This window comes from Alosa pseudoharengus, unplaced genomic scaffold (genome assembly GCF_046254945.1).
Source record: "Alosa pseudoharengus isolate Yale_2024_CS ecotype anadromous, Long Island Sound unplaced genomic scaffold, YU_APseudo_1.1 YU_APseudo_1.1_scf_21, whole genome shotgun sequence".
NCBI classification, from domain to species: domain Eukaryota; kingdom Metazoa; phylum Chordata; class Actinopteri; order Clupeiformes; family Clupeidae; genus Alosa; species Alosa pseudoharengus.
In genome coordinates this window covers 19,389,466-19,404,773 of record NW_027468674.1, presented here as the reverse complement: position 1 = coordinate 19,404,773, position 15,308 = coordinate 19,389,466, and the positions used below count along the sequence as shown (strand labels likewise).

At 44.3% G+C, this 15,308-nt stretch overlaps 1 protein-coding gene across 1 annotated transcript in view; it reads right to left on the bottom strand.

The window, feature by feature from the left end:
- Nucleotides 1-15,308, bottom strand: part of hid1b (HID1 domain containing b) — a 31,715-nt gene extending 16,407 nt beyond the window's left edge. Inside the window, exons 1-8 of the mRNA XM_076298068.1 lie at nt 15,176-15,308; nt 14,110-14,259; nt 12,646-12,816; nt 7,189-7,305; nt 2,846-2,952; nt 2,260-2,376; nt 1,614-1,839; nt 934-990 (exon numbers count right to left, since the gene is read on the bottom strand). Of these exons, the coding sequence (XP_076154183.1) occupies nt 934-990; nt 1,614-1,839; nt 2,260-2,376; nt 2,846-2,952; nt 7,189-7,305; nt 12,646-12,816; nt 14,110-14,259; nt 15,176-15,241 (1,011 nt within the window). The 5' untranslated portion in view covers nt 15,242-15,308. The remainder of the gene's footprint in view (nt 1-933; nt 991-1,613; nt 1,840-2,259; nt 2,377-2,845; nt 2,953-7,188; nt 7,306-12,645; nt 12,817-14,109; nt 14,260-15,175) is intronic.

Genomic DNA, 15,308 nt, shown 5'->3' with positions numbered 1-15,308 from the left:
ACGGGACGAAACGGGACAGCCATTTTGAGTCATGCAGCACAATGGAGAAGTCTGCAATCAGATCTAATCAAACTGCAGCATCATCGGTACGACTGCGGCGGATGCAGCCTGGAATTCGCGGCCCGGGACAAACTTCTCCATTGTGCAGTCATACACAGGAATAAGATGTTGAATTGATTAGCTGTGCAAGCTAGCAAGTCCCGATTCTGACAATTCCTGACACAACCCATAAATCAACTGGAGAGGTTAAGATAAACACCGACTTTATGCATACATAACCAATAACAAAAGGCAAACATGTCCAATGAATGAAGAAAACATTTGGTAGTGGTCATTTGGTAGTGGTCAATTATTCTGCTGGCATAACCGGTGCCGCAGAAAGACACAACATCTCTCAACAATGAACCTGCACAACACTGCAACACGAACACTGCAAAACGCGATATCTTACCAAGTGTTATTATCTTATGTTAAGAAAAACAAATCTAGTTAGTATTGTTTTTAGTATAAAGATACTTACTTTGAGCTTTCTTGTAAGATTATTTGACTTAAAATAAGTCAAAATCTTCTTAAATTAAGACATAAAAAACAAGTAAGTTTATCTGCCAATGGATTAAGTATAAATATACTAATAAACCTAAATTTAATTTTGTTAAAAAAAGACTTAAGATACATTTTCGTAATCCATAGTAAGAAATCACTTTTTGCAGTAAAGTCGACGGTGGCAGCGCTGCCTTGAAGTCGACGGTGTGGGGGGGGGGGGGGGGGGGCATCAAGCCCAAACAACATGGGTGACCTAGCGTGCAGATAGGGAGGTAAGGCTGATGTCTGTGGGAGTCTGGAATGGTGAATGTGGAGCTCATTATGGCTCAGAGATGGAAGCAGAAGAAATGGTGCTTCAGTTCTAGTAGTTGAATAGGAATAAATGACTACCTCCTCCCTGTGAATCCTTGATAGGTAATTTACAAACAGGTTGTCAGGACCCACTGGCTGCAACACAGACAGACAGAAAGACAGACAGACAGAGGTAGAGATTGAGATGGAGCTTGGATAATTCAGATTTCCTGATGAGAGTAACAATGAGGCTATCACATCACTGTCTACACCAGAAATGGCAGTCCTGGGCATTCACCCGAATATGTTTGGCCATTTTTCTCCAGTAAAATAAGACTATACCATAATAAAACGATGATCGATATGAAAAGGTAAAAGTAGTATGAAAGTACAGTAGTGTGGTGTATGTATATTTTCTTACTAATAGCCTTTTAGAACTTATTCTCATGCCATCCCTCTAAAGACATGATGTATTTTTCTACTTTCGAAAAATGCACACCGCAATTCCACGCAAAACTGTCACATCCATAACTCCAACACAATGCCATGGTATTTAGTTGGCGTTATGGACGTGACAGTTTTGCGTGGAATTGCCCACACATATAAATACAATTGGAACAAAGAAACAACATGCACAGAATGTACTCTAATACTCAGTGCCACATTTTGTCCATTGTGCCTTTTCCAACTACATTATTCATCACAGCACACTTGCTGACAGCAGAAAGTGCATAGCGTTCATTTAAGCATGACTGGTCTTGGCTCTCGTCTCCTCTCACCTCTTGCTCCTCCAGCTCAGCAGAGGGCGCTGTGGGCTCCAGGGGCTGCTGTGCGCAGGTGGACGCCAGGTCGTGCTCCAGGGCCACCATGAGCACCTGCATGGCCTGCTCCACCAGCTGCTCGCGGTGGTCCGAGAAGAGCAGGTGGTTGTAGGGGACGCCGAAGCCCACCGGGTCGTAGGCACACACCACGTTCAGCAGGGAGGTGAAGAGAGGCAGTGCGTGCCTGGGGAGAGTGTGTGTGTGTGTGTGTGTGTGTGTGTGTGTGTGTGTGTGTATGTGTGTGTTTGTGTGTGTGTGTGTGTGTTTGAATGAGTTGAAGACAATGTATGGATATACAGTATTAATATATGTGTGTGTGTGTGTGTGTGTGTGTGTGTGTGTGTGTGTGTGTGTGTGTGTGTTTGTGTTTGAATGAGTGGAAGACAGTGTATGAGTACACAGTGAGCATTTATGTGTGTGTGTGTGTGTGTGTTGGGGGCATGTGAGAGAGACGGACAGAAAAACAACAAGAGAGGACGAACAATAAAAAAAATGCCAATGTAAGAAGGAGAGATTTAGAGAGGAAGTGGTTTTATATTGGCTCTACAACCATGTGAAAGCTTTGCCTGGGGCTCTCCCTTGTGTCAGTGTACTATTGCGCTACCTGTTGTCGGCTGAGCAGAAGAAGGTGACCCAGGGGTTAAGTGTGTTTATGTCTGTGGAGGGGCACAGGTACATGGCCTCAGAGAAACACGTCAGCAGCAGCTTCAGCAGCTCCGTCCTAAACACCACAAAGGGGGTGTGTGTGTGTGGGAGGAGAAGCAAGAGAAAAGGAGGATGTGAGAAATCACATTTCACATTTATTCATTTAGCAGACACTGTTGTCCAAAGTGACTTAAACATGTCAACTATAATTACAAGGGATTACATTGTACCTGGAGCAACTTGGGGTTAAGTGCCTTGCTCAAGGGCACAGCGGGAATTGAATGCTAAAAACTAGTTATATAACAACAAACTGAGTGCAGAACTGTACAACAAATGAGAGTGGACTGTGTTTCAATGTGATCAGAAAATATCAGGGGGCAATGGTATATTCTAGCCAGAGAATTAGTGCATTCATTGGCCATGTTACTGTTCCATGATAAGTGGCGATGATGACCTTGATTTAAACATTAAAAAATGTTCACTATTGAAGCTGTGCTAGCAAGGCAGCGAGTGGTGCTTTATTAGACAGCACTGTGAACACCCACCTGTTCATGTCATGAATGTAGTTGAAAGGGGGAGAATGAGCGAAGCCTACTCCGGCCTCCCAGATGTATTCACAGCTGTCTAGAGACGCCATGTCCTCTGGGCCATCCTATGGGGAATACAACACTGGGTTTCAATCCAAAACCATTAAAAAGAAAAACTTATTTATCCCCTGAGGGGCAACTCCAACATTAAGCACCACAACAGGGTAACCAGTACAATTGTACCCTTCACTCCTCTGGTGTTTCTCAGTTAAATGAAATGACAACTTAAATGACATTGGGGCAAAGTTCGATGAGTGGAGGTTAGATATCATTCTCCAGCAATATCTTACAACAGCATCACTGACAAAAGATGGACACACATACTGGTACATATCAAGTTAAGCACAGGTACTTTTATATTTAGAGGTCTAAAAGGTGCTGCCTTTCTTGGCCAAGGCTCACTTGAAAAAAAAAAAAAAAAAAATGTAAAAAAAGAAAGAAAGAAACTTAGTGGAGTAGGCAAAGGTCTTTTCCATATAATATCAACATCCCATCCCCAATCCAAACGCGTTGTATGACAATGATAAGGTACACGTAGGCACTCTGCACTGCTGCATCAACATGTTAATAGCGGTTTTGAAAGCGGGAGGTTGAGAGGTTGGTATTGTTTGATTTGGTGGCAGTTTTCCAGCAGTGACGCTAGCAAGGAGGAGGAGAGGAAGAGGAGGAACGTTGACTCAGTAGGTGTGTGAGCTGTGCAAACTGTCCTCACCTAATGCAAGCAGCAGGGCATTGTACAGTGTGTGCATTTCAGCTTACGAGTGTGTTATGGGTTTGATTGTGTTTGGGATACCTTGTGTGCCTCTGTGAATCACTCACGAGTAACTCACAAATTTATACAGTCACAATACTTTATAAAGATAATATGGATACAGCAATTCTGCAATACTCCAATACATTGTAAAAATATTCATCTACAATACATCCTGATATTTGTGTAAATGAAAAATAACAAAAAGGCAAAAAGCTAGAATTATGCATTTATTCACTGCCTTTCACAATGGAACTGAAACAGTGCAGTGTCTTGGTGCCCCTTAAAAATATAAATAATTTGACAGATGACATTCATTCATTTGATAAATGCCTGCATGAGGATACATGAAGTAGGGACTGGACACTCAAATTGACGGATGAGTCTGTTTAGAATACGAATTGTAAAATTTAAAGGAGCTCTAAGCGATCACTTCTGTTGACTTTCAAACAAAACAGAGAGCTAGCTCACTACTTCCTCCCCCTCCCGTGCTGCTCCCGTGCAATTGAAACTCTCCTAAACAACACACATCTCGTCTGTGATTTGCTGGAACAGTTTGTTATTATGGGCTAGGTTTGCCCAGGTTGTTTTTGTTGCCGGTTTTGGCCTGGGCTGTCCACAGAGATCTTGTTTTTTTACGGTGTATTCAGGACACAGACAGCTAGCGGATGGTTAGGTGATGTTTGCAGTAAGTGACATAAAATGTTTTAGCCTAAAAAACGTGTGCTTAGAGCACCTTTAACATTTTGCTACAAATATTTATATTTGCTGGCAGCATATCAATAGCAATAAGATATTATACTATGACATAATGCAGTATCAATATTTTGTCCCACTCATAGTGTATGTGTGTGTGTGTGTGTGTGTGTGTGTGTGTGTGTGTGTGTGTGTGAGACAGCATTAGAAGACTGGTGTATTACTACTGGGCCTGATTACTGTGAATGGATAGTTAGTGTCATTACCTTCAATGACCCATTTCAATATCACGTGAGTTATGAGACTCATATCTGAATAAGGGCAGAGCCTAACAACAGGACAGAGAGCGGCTATCTAGAGTCAATAGCTTAATCTCTACTTCAGTTACCACAGCATGTCGGTGCTAGTGCTAATACTACACACAGTGGCTTCAGGACTGGGAATTGGTTGTGGCTATGAAGTAGTCTTACTATTCAGTGGAGTGTCCTGGCCATAATAAAGTGTGGAATTACTGCTGACAACTGGGAACAGCTTATCTTAAAAACACCGCCCCCCCCCCCCCCCACACACACACACACAGCCTAATTTGGTTTTAAACAAAATATATACTTTAATATGAATTAGTCCAAAACAGTTGCATTTGTCCAGTTGCACATGTTCCGGATCACTCAACAAAAGCTTGTGATTGAGACGAGGTGTGTAAAAATAGAGCGCAGGGGATGTTCGGCTGTACTGAGACCCGCTGTACGGCTGCACTAGTCACAACATGCGACGTCTGCAATCACTCTGACCTCCCCCACTCACCCTCCTCTGAAGATAAGCTCAGCTACTGGGGTTAGGCAACTACTGAATGCAGTCAACACCGTCTGTCTGCCTAAGGAAACTTCAATAAAAGTTGATTTGAGTCCCGCTGTTTTTTCTTTGAATCAATAAACATACTTTATTGATGAATAACTTTAGAATTCTTTGTCATCTTGGTAGGATCTCCTTCCTACACCCTATATTATTAGCTTCATGAGTGGGTGAGTGAGAGTGAAAGTGAGAAGGATGGGAAGCGAGAGAGAGAGAGAGAGAGAGAGCGAGCACGAGATGGAAAGAGTGTATGTGTGAGAGAGACCGAGAGAAGAGAGAGAAGAGAAGAGAGTGAGAGAGAGTGAGAGAGTGAGAGTGAGTGAGTGAGTGAGAGAGAGAGAGAGAGAGGAAGGGGGGGGCACATGAGGTGTGAGAACAGGAGTGCCTGGGCATATCAGTGTTGAGGCACGTATCTTAGCAACCCCGCGAGGTCAGCCATGTCCTGTTCGGTCGACTGTGATCTAATCAGTGTTGGAGGCTAACTGGCCTTCTCCTCCAGCAGAGGAGACAAACACTGCCTCGGGCACATGCATGTCCCTACGGGTCTGTTTCGGCCCATTCTCCAGAACGCAGGCTGCAGGCTGCACACACACACACACGGAACTCCAGCCCCATGACAAACACTCCATCCCACTATCCTCTTTCTGCGGCAACATCTTTCTCTCCAACCCTTGGATTCCATCTCCCACTCCCAACACATACAGTGGTAGATGAACATAAACACACTCACCAGGAAACACAAAAACATGAGAAACACAGCACATGCACTTTTTACGTCGACATATTTCTCGCTACCATCCTTAGACTTAATCTTCACACCCTTCTGCCTCTATCCCACACGCACACACACACACACACACACAGAGTACTCTTTCTGTAGGGGGTTAATGAGTGACAGGACTGGGGAGTGTGGGAGCGCAGTGGATGCGGCTCCTGTTTGTGAACAGGGCAGAGGAGGGCGGGGCTTACACCACTGATCCACTCAGCAAATAGGAAACTGCCCCATAATGAGAGCACTCACTCTATGATTTACTATGATTGTGTGTGTGTGTGTGTGTGTGTGTGTACCGCCTATAATGACAAGAGTGACCCAATGTGTCCTAATTCAACTGAAACCATTGAACACAATGAAAGCATGGAAAATGACTTACTCTGACTGATACTGTGAGAGACATTGGTATTAGCGCTGATGCCACCTGCTTAATCTGCTGCCAAACATGTGCGTGTGTATGTGTGATTTGGCAGCCTGGGGCATGTTCCACAAACTAATTATTAGTGGGTTACAACTGGCAGGCCTATCTAAGACAAAATCTGCTCCATATCAGCTGTTGTAGGCAGCCTTGCTGCATGGCGCAGGCAATGTTTTCTGTATCCATGAGTGTCAAAGCTGCATTTCACCAATATTTGAATCCCTTATGTGAGAAATGTGCTTGGTGGGTTCAAATGAAGAATTCAAATGTGCTTAACAGCAACTGGAATCCATGCATTTCCACTGAATTATTTTTGGAATCTGATCCCTTATCATACCTGTTCATTCGTACTCATCGCTCGACTTATCGTGACTAAATTCAAGATGGCGGCGAACGGTAAACTTCGGTAAACTAGGGCCCTCGGAAGTCTACCAATGAAGTGTGGAGCTACTTTGGGCCTCGTAAATGGCGTAAAACAGTGATTTATTTGCATGGCTAGCCCGATGCCCGAGGCACCCCTATTGAAAACCTGTTGGTAGCATCGGCTAACTAGCGCCAGATTTCGGAGTGCAGGGGACAAGCCGAGCCGAGACAAAAGTTCACACTCGGTATCATGTTTCAACACACTTTAGGTCAATATCACACCGAACTTCTCCTTTAATGCACGTTCAAGGTAGTAAGCGGCTGTACACAAAGCGGAAATAGAGCCCTAATACATACGCATCACAATAGGAAATAGAGCTCTAATATACGCATCACAATAGGAAATGCAACCAAGCAGTGGCATAAATGGGAAAAAAAACAAGTCTCACCAGTCCGGCTTTCTTGTGGCTCTGCACGGTGAAGTCTGGACAGAAGAGCAGATCAGCGACGGCCACAAGGAGAGACTCGGCCAGCGGCCTCGCACCTTCATCATCTCCGTCATCCTCCTGCAGGGACAAGTCATCAGTAGAGGACACTAAATTCATCATTCACAGCACAGCATGTTAGACAACTACAACAACAATGAGTGCTTTACAATGAAGGGAGGAGCTCACTAACCACCATCAATGTGACACACAGTCAGGCACACAGTGCTACGCTATAATCAGAACATGCACTGCACAAGAGCTTGTTTTGTGCCATTTACAGACCTTGGCATTATGCAGTGAGTCAAAAATCTCAGATAGAACAGCTTTGTTTTTTAATAACAATCTCTCTCAATCTTTCAACAGTAACTGAGGAGGTTCTTCAACATAATGAGGTTGCGGGGCTAGATGGATCTTTCTGAACATCCACCCCCAACCTCCACACACCTTTTTTAGACCAAGGTTTAACATTAGAGTGCTTTCCCACCTACAAAGAATGTTTGGCAAAAGTAACCAAGGGATACGACATAGCCCACAAATACACAGAGTGTAGAATACACAGAAACCTAAGCCTAAAAGGAGTCTTCCAACACACACACACACACGATTCTCACAGCAGCCCTACACACACACGCACACGATTCTCACAGCAGCCCTACACACACACACACGATTCTCACAGCAGCCCTACACACACACACACGATTCTCACAGCAGCCCTACACACACACACACACACACACACACACACACACACACACACACACACAGACGTCTGGAGAAGGCGTGCGGGAGAGAGAGAGGCTAGCAGAAGGGGATCTGTTCATTGTAGTTTAATAACTTGTCTGGAAAAGAGCTGAGACTCCCTCTCCTTCTTTCAACTGTGTGACAAACCAAGCCTCTCACACACACACACATCTCTCACACACACCTCTCACACACACACACACACACACACACACACACACACACACACACACACACACACACACACACACACACACACACACACACACACACACACACACACACACACACACACACACACACACACACACACACACACACACACACACACACACACACACACACACACACACACACACACAATTCTCACAGCAGTCCTGCTGCATTCACAGGGCTCTATCTGCTCTTCATCCAGGCACTTTAATTAGCCGTAATCCAATACCAGCTCAGTCTCCCATTGGTGAGGCCACAAACGCACAATATCTGCAGTGTTCCAAGCCCACGTCTCTCTCATGCAGTTCAGGTAAAGGGGGAGCGAGGGGAGGCAGCAAAAGGGGGGGGGGTGAGGAAGAGGAGGAGTAGAGTGGGAGGAGGAAGAGAACTGCATACACTCTTAGAGCTGAGAGTTAGAGAAGCAGACATCCAGACACAGGCAGCTCGACCGAGCTCCCACGCTGACTATATATAGTGGGAGGAGGTGGAGAGGAAGGGGGAAGAGGAGAGGAAATAAGGGAGGAATTGAGAGAAGAGAGGAAGGAGAAGGGAAGAGAATAGATGATAGAGGGCAGAGGAGATAGAGGAGTGGAGGAGGGGTAGAGGAGGGATAGGTAGAATAGGACGGAGACAGGGAGACGAGAATAAATGAGGATGAAAAGAGGAGAGGGGAAGAGAGGAGAGTGGAAAAGAACAGAAGAGAGGGGAAGAGAGAAGAGGGGAAAAGAGGAGAGGGGAAGAGAGGAGAGGGGAAGAGAGGAGAGTGGAAAAGAGGAGAGGAGAAAAGAGGAGAAGAGACTAGTTGAAAGGAGAGGCTGGGGGGAGGCTGGTCTGGTGAAGAGTGAGTTTGGGTTGGTGTCGAGTACAAGAGGGGGGAAAGAGACTGATGAAAGATCAAACCAGGGTGCTGGGTAAGATAAGGCTGCCCTTTATGTTCTGAAAACACCTGTGCCAGGTGCTCAGCCTGGGCGGAATTCTCTCCTTAGCAAGGACTAGAGATAAAATGATGCACATTGAGGAATCCCAATAAAACAATATAAACACATCAACAATACATTGTCTGAGATAGAATCTGAAAATCTATCTTTGTATTAGAATACCACTGTCTACTAGAAAACTCATAAACAGTGGTCCTTATGTTTCAAGGACCGTCAAACAGATGAAACACAATAGCCATCTATCAGGTTTCTCCACAAAGAACTCTCCTCTTCATAGCTGAATATACATGAATGGCATAATCAAGATTACCATTCATTACGGTTTTACAAATCCCAAGTGTGTACAATAAGGTATTACCAATTGCATCTCTATGACTATAACACCCTCATCTTCAAAAGTCTTCAAGAGCTTTCTGTTCTGTGTGTGTGAAGTGCATGTTGGCATAATCGTTAATAAAAGCCCAGATTGTGTAACTTCAGCACAATAACTATTATGTAAATAATGAACACGCATGATACACTTTCCTACACTACATTGTCCTTAAAAATGAAGTAAAATAGATTAAGTGTATTGTAAAGTTGTGGCTCCAAATTATTACATAACTACAGAAAACATTGTGTAATGTCCACATACTGTACACTAGAAGCACATCATCTGCATAACACCAATACTTTTCACTAGCACTGGCCAGTAATTCATCATTAAACTGAAAACACAAAATGCGGCAGAGGAACTGAAGAAGATAAGACAAAGAAACCCAACATGGAACCAAGGGCAGGGAAATAATCAGAGTGGACATCCCCGGGCTCTACACACAACAACGGTCTCAATTACAATGTTGTGCTTTAGCATCTATTCAAGCCATACCCTAGAGTGCACTGCAGTATATACAACCACCCACTTTAAGTCTGGGAGAGGAAAAGACGTGGAGGCACGATATTGAGAGAAGCAGATATCCTGAGGTCAGGACTGGTCACCTCTGGAGTTTTCCAGACACTGCTCTTCATCCAGTGCTGTCAGGATGTTGTATAACTGCAGCCTGTTCACTGCTTCCTGTGGAGATTTTCTAGTGTTTGCACTGCTGTGAAGCTGTGCATATTTTTATGTATGGAATTATCCATGTGGAGTTATACTTTCTAGACTGCATTACCAATGTTGTTTTAACATACAGTACAAAAAGGTAAGAAAAATATCCCAAAACCCATCACTCAATAATGCCGGTGGTTATTCAGTTGAGAAGTTTTTGATGATTCTCTCTGTCCTCAGTAGTGTAGTGGGTAGAACAGCATAATAACCAGATGCCAGATGGGAAAAATAACAATATAAAACAGAAGTGTTTGGCCATCATTGTGTGAAACAAGACAACAAAGTCATCCAGTTCTCAAATGAAAGAGCGTACAGGAATTATGAGTTGGGCTTAGACTCAGTCCCTATTCCCAGGAGGCTCTCCTTTCTCCTGCTGTTTGAGATGAAGCATTTAACCATGTAATCCACTTTGGCTAACATTGACAGGACATTGCATAACAGCAACCATCTCTCTCCCTCTCCCTCCCTCTCTTCTCTCTACTCTCTTTCCTCTCTCTCTTCTCTCTCTTTTCTCTCTTCTCTCTCCCCCTCCATTTCTCAGCAAGTAGAGGCTCTTCCAAACCAGGCTTCAGATTATCTCTCAAAGCAGTACCTCAGGTCGAATGGAAGCTGAACACACTCAATATTTCAAAACGGGAGGATAGAACACCCTTCTCCTTCTGAACAGAGGTGCTATGAGGAGTTGCGTGCATTTGTGTGTGTGTGTGTAAGCACGGTGGGTTGCCAAAGAGAATCAGCCCAAACACACTTTAAAACACTTACAAGGTCCATCAGCTTGTGTTACAGTGAGGGATGGAGATTGAAAGGGCAGAGCCGGCACTGAATGTGCATGCTGGTGTGTGTGTGTGTGTGTGTGTGTGTGTGTGTGTAAGAGAGTGTGTGTGTGTGTATGTGTGTGTGCATGCTGGTGTGTGTGTGTGTGCAAACTGGTTTGTGAGTGTGTGTGCATGCTGGTGTGTGTGTGTGTGTTGATGGCAATAATTTTAGGGTTAAAATTAATAATAATTTAATTTCAAGACTAGTTTCAGTTAGCCATGTGGCCCCTCTTGGCATTAAACAGAAACACCTTCCCCTCCCCCAATGAAATGCTAATGTACTGGTTCCAAGGGCTATCAGATCCACAAGACAAAGGATGTTACCTTGCTATAATGTATCCATGTGTCATGAAATGATTTGATTGTGAGAATGTTTGGAACATTCTATAAGTGATATGTAAGGGATAACGGCCGCCGAGGTGTCCTGTTATACAGAATTAATGGACGAGGGGGAGGGGGGCAAAAAACTCGACGCGCAGCGGAGGGGAGTTTCCTCCTCCCGAGTCCATTAATTCCGTATAACTGGACACACCTCGAAGGCCGTTATCCCGCTTATCACCCGGTTGCCACTGTAAAGCAAAGAAACACACAGTTCCGTTTAAAAAGCTCACTAGTTCAGCTAGTTGTACAACTTTCAATAGCATGGACCGTTAGCTTGTTTACAGTTGATTCCATTGTTGCGAAGCCTGCAACCAAAGATTCTAGAGCGCTGCAACCGTCGTCCTACTGTGGTTGTTATAGTTACCATTCATAAGCATTGATATGGAACGGTGTCTTGTTATTCAGAATTAAAGGCCACCCCGCCAGCCAATCAGAAAAGAGTATTTCTTCTCTCCGGGTGATAATTCTGATATATAAGATATCTCTCCTCATGTTCTTCAGATAGGTGTGAAGTAGGTGTGAGTAGGTGTGTCTGATGCCAAGTGGAGAACCAACCAAGTGGGCTTGTTTTGCCGCCAAATTCTTCCTTTGTTTAACCCATACAAAAGTGACCACCTTGCATTGTAAGAATCAGAATTAGAAGGATGGAGAACTGAGGAAGAGAGGGAGAGGTTGACCATGGCCTACATAGACCATAGACCATTTTTTTACCCTCTCTGCTTGTAACAGAATAAACCTGATTCCTGAGTGTTCCTGAAGTTTGCCAGTCTAAGTTAATATTAAGTAATTATTCACCACAATTACTTTCAGTGTATGTGAGTGTGCATGCTGGTGTGTGTGTGTGTGTGTGTGTGTGTGTGTGTGCATGCTGGTGTGCTGGTATGTGTGTGTGTGTGTGTGTACACTAAGAGAGTGAAAAGAGGGAGAAGAATATTGAGCTAAGTCAGAAAGACTGGATGGAGCACAAAAAAGGACAAGAGACAAAAAAGAGGTTATGAAATGGTGCAGTCAAGCAGGACAAGCAGATTCACAACACCACCATCAACACATCCTCATCCTCCCTCCATCTCTCCCTCCCTCTCTCTCCATCTCTCCCTCCCTCATCCTCCCTCCATCTCTCCCTCCCTCTCTCTCCATCTCTCCCTCCCTCATCCTCCCTGCATCTCTCCCTCCCTCTCTCTCCATCCCTCCCTCCCTTATCCTCCCCGCATCTCTCCCTCCCTCCCAGCCATCCTCTTACCCCGGCCCGTCCAGCACCAGGCAGCGTGGACCAGAAAAACCCTCTCCAGTCTGGATCCTCAAAGATGTAGGGCAGCACTCGGGTGAGGAGGCGGGCGCAGTTCAGCACAATCTGCCTCTCCTTCTCCGAGGGGCAGCCGGACTCTGCTCCCTGCACCAGTTTCTCCACAGCCTGGGGGGGGGGGGGGGGGGGGAGATATATATATATATATATATAGACGGACAGAGACACACTCTTACAGCCGTGCGACACCAGGTGCGCAATAGAAGCACTCCGTTCGTGGAATGTAAAAATAGTTTTACAACACTAGTTTAATTTTGTTGAATGTTTAGTACGTGCCGCTATCATGTCTGGTGTAGCCAGTTCCATTGATTATAGTGGAGGCTAATAGTTGCAGCATATACGCTCCACAAATGGAACACTTCAATTATGTGCCTGGTGTAGCCTGCCTGTAAACTAGTAGAAAACACACATGCAGATGATTCAATGTTCACTTGGGTTCTATTAGTGTTCATTGGCGTTATTGGATGCTTAGTGCACTTCAGGTTGCACAGTTTTTAAACAGTTGTACCCTGCCAAGTCATACTTTAATAATAAAAGAATCTGAATGTTGCTATGCTTTGCTTATTCTATTGTCACTCCAAAAGACCCATTACTGGCTCATGCATATAGATTCTATGATTCTACGTCACAAAACAAATAGATTATTGCATTTAAAAATAGGCCGCTCAATTAAATTTTAGCTAATAACAAAGCAAATTTAATTTGAACAAATGGCAAAATCCAGTTCATCCATCTGTTTGCAGGAAACTAGATTGACAGGAAACTAGACTGCAGTAATCTCACATCCACCAACCTATTTTGTCAAGCATTACAGGCCCTGACAAATACCTGACACATAGGTTTAAACAGGCATTGAAAGGCCTTTCTCTGTGAGAGCATACGTCATGTCCCTTATCTGTTCCCATAGCCTCTAAGAGGTCTGCAGGAGGTATGAACAACTCCACAAAGGCCCATCTGCTGCGGCTGTATTAAGAACTCTGCCACTCTTCCTGCCTCCAGGCTGCAGAAACACTGCATTGTGGGAAGAGCCAATAATTGCATTCCAGTCACTATGAGTTGGGTTGGGAGCAAACAGAGGGAGGCATAAAAACAGTGGGTCTGTGTTAACAGCCACACTTCAATGAAAATCTGCTCTCCTTTACTCCCTCTTTCTCTTTCTTTCACTCCCCCTCTCTCCGTGTATGTGTTTGAGAGAGAATGAGAGAGAGAGAGAGAGAGTAAATATATTGTATGTATGTTCCATACAAAAAGATACCCCTATCAGATTGATATCCCCAGCCATCACATTCACTCTATTAAGTTAAACATAAACCAGTGACCAAACCTGAGCTCCAACATCCTCTCAGAAACTTGATTCAACTCATTAGCGACCCACTCAGTCAGAGAAACCCCCTTCAGTACCTTGTAGCAGAGGGTTGCCAGGTTGGACGGAGACTCCTCTCTGACGGCTCGGATCTCGGCGGCCGGCACCAGAGCGAACACGTCCTGGATAGTGGTGGTGGTGTCGGCCCAAAACTGGTCCCAGAAGGCATCGTCTGTGGCCTCCACGGGCTGAGGGAGACAAGGCTCGGTCACATTCCCCATAGCGAGCAAAGCAAGGCAAAGAAGAGGAAGATGCAGAGGAAAAGACTAATGCCAGGGACTAGGTTGGCATAAAGGGAGAGAGGAAAGGGAGAGGGGGCAATGCGAATACTGCTCTCAACCCAGGCAATGCTAACACGTCATAACCGGGCAGTTATGCAACCTACTGTATTACATAGTGGAGAAAACAGACAAACAGCTACTTTTATCAATCATTCTTTTATGATTTTCAGCATCATTATAAAGTTGGAGGGGAGGGGTAACAAAAAGTGGTGGTCTTACGTGTAAAGTAAAGTTATAATCATGATTATTATTAGTGATTTGGAATACCTTCATTGGACAATACAACATGATTGGAGAGGGAATACTTGTAATATTTGAGTCCACATTAGGCAAATGATACAAATGTGGAATTAATAAAGCTACTTGAATAAATAAAATTCTTCCAGTTTAAGAGTAGGCCTACAAATGAACCAAACGCTCACTAAAAGTTGCCCAGGCAATCATGGGCAAATTATAAACTGACAACTATGATGAGATGGTCGGAAGCACCCCCTACACCCTTGTCTGAAATCTGCCACCATCTAGGTCGTTCCACCCCAAATAGTTTATAAACAAGGTAGAATTGTGATCTACTTCTAAATTTAACATGACATTTATCGAATTTAGCATGACGCGTTCATAAGTCAACCCGAACAGTCAAACTCCTGCCAGCTGTAGACTACCTAAACTTTAGCTTTTTGTAAATTACTACACACGCCTTTCGACCGTTTTTGATGCCATCTGGAAACCAATTTCTCTTTCACAAACGCAGACGCAAATGACCAGAGCGCAATGTAACTAAACAGGGTAAAAAAGAAAAAAAGAGAAGGGACATATTTCAAACCTGTGTTTTTGTTGTAAGCTGTATCACCGCTTTTCTAAAACGCAATTTGGAGTCGGAGTTCCCCATTTTTATATTCCTTTCCAGGGACGGAGGCTGAATCTCCGGTTGACTTTCATCCGTGTGTTACCTGCCT